The sequence below is a fragment of the Myotis brandtii genome, unplaced genomic scaffold (genome assembly GCF_000412655.1).
Source record: "Myotis brandtii unplaced genomic scaffold, ASM41265v1 scaffold342, whole genome shotgun sequence".
Taxonomy (NCBI): Eukaryota; Metazoa; Chordata; class Mammalia; order Chiroptera; family Vespertilionidae; genus Myotis; species Myotis brandtii.
Genome location: NW_005363166.1, coordinates 173893 through 182204, shown reverse-complemented (window position 1 = coordinate 182204; position 8312 = coordinate 173893). Strand labels below are relative to the sequence as shown.

At 40.7% G+C, this 8312-nt stretch overlaps 1 protein-coding gene across 2 annotated transcripts in view; it reads left to right on the top strand.

Moving 5' to 3' along the window:
• Window positions 1-7318, top strand: part of ARFGEF2 (ADP-ribosylation factor guanine nucleotide-exchange factor 2 (brefeldin A-inhibited)) — an 84631-nt gene extending 77313 nt beyond the window's left edge. For both annotated transcript variants that reach the window (XM_005871457.2, XM_014543906.1), the window contains exons 36-39: window positions 1075-1243; window positions 2254-2392; window positions 4239-4356; window positions 4906-7318. In XM_005871457.2, the coding sequence (XP_005871519.1) occupies window positions 1075-1243; window positions 2254-2392; window positions 4239-4356; window positions 4906-5082 (603 nt within the window). In that variant the 3' untranslated portion in view covers window positions 5083-7318. The remainder of the gene's footprint in view (window positions 1-1074; window positions 1244-2253; window positions 2393-4238; window positions 4357-4905) is intronic.
• The last annotated feature ends 994 nt before the right edge of the window (window positions 7319-8312 follow it).

The following is an 8312-nucleotide window of genomic DNA, read 5'->3' as shown; positions in this document are numbered from 1 at the left end:
CTCCTTCACTGAAGCAAGCAAGCCTCATGTTCGCTTCCAGCTGCCTGGCTGCCGGCCGCCATCTTGGTTGTCAGTTAATTTGCATATACTCACTGATTAGCCAATGAAAAGGGTAGCGGTCGTACGCTAATTACCATGTTTCTCTTTTATTAGTGTAGATAAGAGTTTATTTGAGCCAAACTGATGACATTGCCAGGAAGCAAGATCTCCAATGCTCTTCTTTTTTAAAGATATTTTGGTTTCTCTGTGTCACTTATATTTCATATGAATTTTAAGACAGCTTGTCAATTTCTACAAAGAAGTCAACTGTGATTTTGATAAGCTGTTGACTCTATAGATCAATTTGGAGAGTGTTGCAAACTCTGCTCCTTTTGTCCTCTTGTAACCTCTGCCTTATGAGTAGGATGAGGTCCATTCCAAGAAGGCGTAAGGGATATAAAATCCCTGATTACATCTCACCTCTCAGGCAACGTGTTCAATAAAAATTTCTAGCATTTCACACATGTTTTTATGTGTTGTTTTCTTCACATTGGAAAACACAGTTGTTGAACTTAACCCTTTGTTCACTATAAGCATCTATAGACGCGGGGGTTTCTGTTTTGAATGCGTGGCAGTTAAACAGTTAAGTTCATTCATCACCTGATGAAGCTAAAGATTCCAGTTAGGCTTTGCTTAATAATTTCTGTCTTTCAGGGAGTATATTTTGAGACTTACACTTTCTGTCACAGAAAATACTACAGTTTGATTTTGCCATTTTCCAGTTTCTTTATAAAAAGAGAACAATGCACTCCTGTAGTGAAATAATTGGAGAAATATACAGTGTTCATACCCTGAAGGCAATACTGACCAAACTGAAACATTGGCCAGCAAAGCCCTCCACTGTGCAAGAGCTCAGAATATTCTCTCACCAGACAGTGTGCAGAGTCTAAGTGGGAAATCGTTCAGGGTGTTGAGGAATGCAGTCTGTCTTACACAGAGGACAGGACTTTTGGAGAGTATAACTCCCTGTATCAGATATTACAGTGTCCAAAACCACTTCATCTTCCTTACTTAGTGCTCTGTCCTCCCCTCTAGCAAGACACGCTGGATGCGGACATCCACATAGAGACGGAGGATCAGGGCATGTATAAGTGCATGTCTTCCCAGCACCTCTTCAAGCTGTTGGACTGCTTGCAGGAGTCCCATTCATTCTCAAAAGCCTTCAACTCCAATTATGAGCAGCGAACTGTCCTATGGCGAGCAGGTGAGGACACACAGCAGATAGGACAGGCGGCCACAGTGGTTATCACCCTAAAACCTTAAAGCCTTTGGGAGATTCCTGATATTGTACACATAGCTGCAATAACTTACCAACTATTTCCATGCTTGAGGGAGAAAGAAAGAAATTGCTGGATAGATTTTATCGCAGTACCAGGAATATTGCCTGGCTTGTGAGAGATTCTCAGTAAGTTTTTGATGGAAAAACAAGGTGAAAGAGAATTAAATTGATGTAGTAAATAAAAAAAATTTTACATTAGATTAAAATTATGTAGTTATATGATGATATAATAAGTGTAGTAGTCTAGGAGAAACAAAGCATTCATACATTTTCTGAAGCTTTTAGGGGTCCACTCTCTTCCTCACCTCCAAAAATATTTACATAAATCCTGGGGTGATGGTGGGAGGCTCATTTTTTTAATTTTGCACAATAGTGATACTTTATATAATTTTTGTATTACCATTACTTTAATCCCCAAATGCCTATTTTAACCCACAATTTTTAAATCTCATTTTTCTCTATGACTTTAAAATACCTAGATGTGTTGTTTTTGCCTGTTATAAGGTCTTGCCTCTGAGAGTGGGTTACACATCTCTGTGGTTGATTGGTACTGCTTTGTTTAAGAAAATGTGTTCTTATGCATGCTTTGTAGGGGGGGCGGGGGGAGTTCTTGCAACATGCTAGAATCTTGAGAAGCTGAAACAAATGGCTTCACCAGCGAGTGAGCAGAGTCTAAGGGAGCAGAGAGCAGGCAGTGAGAACAAAGTGTGTCTTACACAGAGCACGGGTGAGCTGTCCTGACTGCCTTTACCTGGTATCATAGTTGAGCCGTATTAAGAATGTAAGCTCCCCCCCACCCCAATCAATAAAAACACTTTAAAAAAAAAAAAAAGAAAGTGAGCTGTTTGGGTTTACTAGATTAGATGAGATTCCCAGATGATTTTTTCAGCAGTAACCTAGAATGTGCACAATTTCAGTGACTATTTGATCTCTAGGTTTTAAAGGCAAGTCTAAACCCAATCTTCTAAAACAAGAAACCAGCAGCCTGGCCTGTTGTCTGAGGATCCTGTTTCGAATGTATGTCGATGAGAACCGCAGGGATTCCTGGGAAGAAATACAGCAGCGACTCTTAAAGTAAGAAAATTGGTTTCTGATTAAATTTCTTATCTGTAATACACAAAATGCAATACCATGAATTGAGAAGAGTAGGAGAAAAGTACCTCTACACTGATGTCCTTTCAAACTGTTTTCCTTCTCTTTGGTGACTTTTCATTTTCACTTTTCTTAATGCCCTGAAGGTGGCAGGGCTGCATTTCTTTAATTTGTAATTTTCTCAAGGTACAGAAACAGGGGCAGTGAAACGTGCCCTGGACTCAGAGTCAGCAGGGCTGGAGTGAAGTCCTTGCTAGGTTCTCCTTCGAGCACTGTCAGCCCTAACATCCTATCATTTCTTTTTTCCAAGAGGAATGTATTAAATCATACAAATGCCAGGATGCATTTACTTTGATTATGGGGGAGACAGTGGGATGCCATTGAGAGCTCCCCAGACAGAAAAAGTAGATTTTTGCCACCCAGCTTCTTGGGCAACTGTGAGCAAGATGCTATGTCAGAGCCTCCATTTACACCTTTTTTCTTTTTAATATAGTTTTATTGATTTCAGAAAGGAAGGGAGAGGGAGAGAGATATAGAAAAAATCAGTGATGAGAGAGAATCATTAATTAGCTGCCTCCTGCACACACTCTACTGGGGATTGAGCCTGCAACCCAGCCATGTGCCCTGACCGTGAATCAAACCATAACTCTTGGTTCATAGGTCAACACTCAGCTGCTGAGCTGTGCAGACCTGGTTCCATTTACACCTTTAAGATTTAAAACCAGCAGGACGCACTGCTGCCCTGTGCGTCCGTGTGGTAAGACTCGCTCCCAGCACTGCTGGTGGGCTGTATGTGCGTCCGTGTGGTAAGACTCGCTCCCAGCACTGCTCTTTGACAGGCTCTTTCTGGAAATCAGGTGTCGTTATAAATCAGGAACCTAAAAATGTTCACTTCTTTGCGTCAGTAATCCACTATTACGGAATCTATTTAAGAAAATATCTAGAATATAGGAACAAGTATTCCCACACATAATATTAATTGTTGGCTTACTTATAAAAAGAAAACATTTAAAACAGCTCAACTGTGAAATTAAATTACAGTATAATCTATAATAGAATACTATTATGCAGCCATTAAAAATAAAGTTTTTAAAAAATATTTTCCCTGATGTGGAAATTAGTCAGTTTCACCACAAAAAAAGCAGATGTAAAACTATGTATACTTAGGATTTTCAGCAGTGTTGTTTTTTTTTTAATCATAAAAAAGTTGGAAGGAAATACTAAGCCAAAATATTGTCATGTGTCCTTCAGGACAATAGAATTATGGATATCTTCCTCCTTTTTACTTTTATGCACTTTTCAGCTTCTTACAATGAGAGTATATGACTAACAAGTAATAAACTGAAAAAAGAATTAAAGGGCACACCAGTTGCTCATTTCAACAGAGATTTACCTACATAGTGGTGTAAAGTTTCTCTAAAGAAGATATGTAAATGTTTTTAGCATAACATGTTTAAAATGTTAGCAATCGTATGTGATATGAGAAGAGAAAGGCAGGTTATAATTAACTGTGGACAATAAGCTCTCATGCTTTTTGTGCTGCAAACACTGATTGAGCCCCAGCTGTGTGCCAGGTCTGAGCTTAGCTGACATTCAACACAAGTAGTCCATTTAATCTTCACAACAGCCCCTTGAGTTTGGTATAGAGTTTGGTATAGTTACTTATCCCCATTTTACAGCTGAGGAAACTGAGGCTCAGCGATGTGCTCAAGATGGCACAGCCAGAGCAGGTGCTTGGTAAATACTCATTGTGAGAATAAAGCATTCTCCACTCAGTAGATCGTGAGCTGTTCATCCTTCATTCCGTGTGCCCTTCTGATTCTTCTAGTGTGTGCAGTGAGGCTCTCGCCTACTTCATCACCGTGAACTCTGAAAGCCATCGGGAGGCCTGGACAAGTCTCCTGTTGTTGCTCCTAACAAAAACCCTCAAAATAAACGATGAAAAGGTAAGTAAATAAACTGTGTCTCCACTAGGACATGGGTTTGGGTTGGCTTTTTACTCAGAGTGCGAGTTAACTATCTTCCCAACTCTTCCAAGGATGGTGACATAACTAGTACCATTGTACATGCATTGGGGAGGTTAGTTCATTACAGACACTGGAAGCCTTAGGTTATTGGGTTTTTCTCTCGCAGAACCCAGCTGGGAAAGGCTGACGTTGAAGCCATAGCAACAAGCATGCTATTCAGCGCTGTGGTGGTCTTCAGTGAGGCTATGTTGGAAGAGATTGAGATTGGGCAGTACCGATCTAACACTGGGAACTTGCTTTACTAAAACTAAAGTTGACTTTTGTAGCAAGCCTATCCCTAAATTTGTGTTTGGAGTTAAATATAATGAAAAGAAGTTTTAATTGGCAAATTTTTTGCACCAGCTTTCTAATAGCAAAAAAGCACCAATACTGCAAGAAGTTCCCGAGAGAGGTGAATACTTCTGTAAAACGAGTGCCAAAAAGTAGTTCTGTGTCTAATTTACTCTCTCTCCTCTCTCCCACCTCAAGTTTAAAGCACATGCTTCAAAGTACTACCCCTACTTGTGTGAAATTATGCAGTTTGACCTGATCCCTGAGCTCCGGGCAGTCCTGCGGAAATTCTTCCTACGGATAGGTGTTGTGTATAAGATATGGATCCCAGAAGAGCCGGCACAGGCAGCAGGCACCCTGTCACCAGTGTGGTAGCCCTGGCCCTGCTGCCCTCGGAACACTCGCCACGCCACCTCTGCTGGCACATCTCCCGAAGGGGCAGATCCTAGAAACAAGGAGTCAGCATCTTGGAGCTCAGGATGGTCTGGACAAAGCTGGCCTCTGCGCTGGTCCCTCAGCGTCCTGAGCAGGGCGTGTGGTGTATTAAACTGCTGCAGACCCAGTTAGCACAGCGGGTGGGGAGTCTCTCATCTCCGTCATTCCATTCCCTGACTGAACTGCCGGTCAGACCTGTCGCTGCACGTGCTGTCCTCTCTAGGGACGTCCCATGATTGACTGGAACCATTTTGTCAAAGGAAGTCGCTCTCCTTTAAAATACTGGACATAGCTGTATCGGTTCGTGACTATTAGAGTCTGTTAATAAAATTTCTTGTAACAGCCGAGTGCCACCTAAGATGCTGGGTTTTGTTGTTGTTTGCGTGTGTTAGACAAGTCTGAGTGTTTGTCGGTTGTGAGTCAGCTGCAATAGATTAGTTTGGGGAGCTGTAGGGGACAAAAGGAGGGTGTTTTCCCTGTTCTGTTTATGTCTGAGTGATTTTTAAAGTATTTTACAAAAACATATTATTGAAGATTTGATTAAGGCAGAGTTTCGTGATTAAGTTAGACGAGCGTGCAAGGTTAAAATGTAGTGCCTCCTGGCTCTGCCTGTTTTAGTAACTTGGGGAGAAAGACTATAGGGGAAAAAAATTTAATGAAGATGATTAGCCTTCCTTGAAGTAAGTACTTGTGGTGGATGGGTATCAAATTAAATTTCCAGGATACATTGTCCATCTCACACACTGAAATATAATATATGAAGTAGTAATTTAAGAATTAATTTATATTTGCGTAAACCTTTTATTTGTACCTCAGAATCGTGAGTGGACCAATGGTTAGTGTCCCTCTCTGCACAGTCCCCAGTGCAGGGACCTCGAGAGAGGGCAGTGGCTGTGCGGGAGACGGTCGCTCTGAACCTCCTCAGGCCCGTGTGCAGGTCCAACCAGAGCAGACCTGTGCTGTTGTGGGGTCAGCACAGCTGGTCTGTGACCTTGGTAGGAGGCAACATGTGCCCAGTGCTTCTGCTGATTTGAGCCCAGGAGCTGAATTCTTTGGAAGGTTCGATTCTGAGGCCCTTTCTGTGTTAACAATGGTGCAATATTCTTAGCTGCAGTAGACCTGGATTCTGATGCACCTTATGTGAAAGCGGGCAGTATACAGGTCGGCCCAAAGCCTGCGAGCAGGATATTTGGAAGTTCACGTTATTGTGAGTCCGTGAGAAAGAGCACACCTCATTCTTTGCCCTCTCGCCCACTGCTCACCAAGAGCAGCTCAGCATCAGGAAAGGTGTTACACAGTTTTTAACGCATTCAGACTTCTACCTACGCCCTTTTGTCCTGTAAATTGGGTTGTATCGATGTCAACTCTGGTGCCTTAGAAGTTAGTAAGTTGGGAACCTATCTATAAAATCAGATATTTTTTTTCTTTATAGAGAAGGATTTCTGGTGCTTTTGTTTATTAAGAAACCCATTTCTTAAATGTTTTTCTTTTTAACGGCCTTGAGAAATGTTTGGTTTGGGCCAGCAGTGCTCTGTCTACTTTTTTCTTTCTCCAAAAGTATTTTCATTTCTTTACCAAAGAAAAAAAGCAGGCTTATGTTTTTACATTATTTACACACATTTAAGAGGAACTATATAACAGGAAGGGACACGGGAGAGCACATTGGACTGACTTGTCTTGAGTCCCTTACATCTTGGCACTGAACGTGGGAGCTCCGTTCTAAGACTGACTGACTCCTGGTACGATGGTCTGTCACAGCCCCAACAAGTCAGTCATCTCCATCGACATTTGTAGTAAAGGCATAAATGGGGAACACGCATGTTCATTACATTTTCGGTACAGCTGCATCCCTGATTGGGATTTTTCCTTTCCTTCTGAGATTGTCATATGACATTTGCTTCCTCGAAGGTGACTGCAAGACTTTTCCAGTATATTCCTGCCTTCTCTTTAATTTTTGCCTCCTTTTGCGGAGTAAGAAATGTGTAGTACATTCTGTTACATGCTGAAACATTCAGGCTTCCATTTCTTTTTAACTTTATCTTTTAAACGATTCAATTTTCTAAATGAGGCATTTGAATTGTACCAGCGTGGACTTTTAAACACTGGACGTAAAACCATGAAGGGTAATTTTTCTTGTCTCCGGACCGTGACCTACAGAGGAAATCCGTTACCTCCAGTAATAAGCCATTCAGCCTAAATTCCACTTCTGTCTCGTGGTGGACGTGGCTGGTGCCACTCAGACACTAGTGAGAAGGGTGTGTGTGGCTCACAGCACCATGTGTTAACGAAGCTGAGGACAAGAGTGAAGTGTTTCCAAGGCCTTACTTTCCCAGAATGCTTTAAGTGTTGATTATATGTGCTGGGTCTCCAGAGAAGTTTTTGTTACAATACTTCTGCTTTGAGCAATTTTGTTCTTCTTCATTGTCCTTTATAGACATCACCAGCTTTGGTATCTTAACAACAAACAGATGGGAAATTTTATTTCAAATATGTATCTTTAGAATCAAACACACTTTTCCCCTGGTACTCGCACATACAACCAAAGAATATACATTATGGAAATTGTATAATATCTGGAAACACAACATTTTCCTCTGACAGGTGACTTTTGTACAAAACGCAAAAAGAAAAAAACTTTTTTGTGGTTCCTTTGTGATTATGGCTATACATTTAGTAGTCTTTAGTAGTTATTAAAGGAACCTGTTGACAAAAGTATGACCATCTCATTCAGATGTTTGTTGTTATGATGCAAATGGTATTGGTTTAAACAAGCTGGATTCTCAATACTGCATTTTTTGAATTCTGTTTCTATATTTGTGTTAAGGTAAACATAGCTTGAACTCACATGAAATCTTGGAGTTTTGCTATCAGCAGCTTTGTAGTTTGGGAAACAAAGAAACCAAAGCTGAATATTTAAAAGAATGAATATATCTGGAAATCCTTGCTGTCATAAAAAGACACTCATCAAAGGTGTCGTTTTTCTCAGTGTTCTAATTTTTTTAAAAAATTTTATCTGCATATTTGCATCAAATATTTCTTTATGTGCAAAATATATGTTTTACCTTCTTAAAATGCCTAAACGTTAATAGCTACTTTTGTTTAATCTATACACGATGATTAAGTGCATTTAATATTGGTAATTTAATGAAAAGCATTCCTTGCCCAATGGA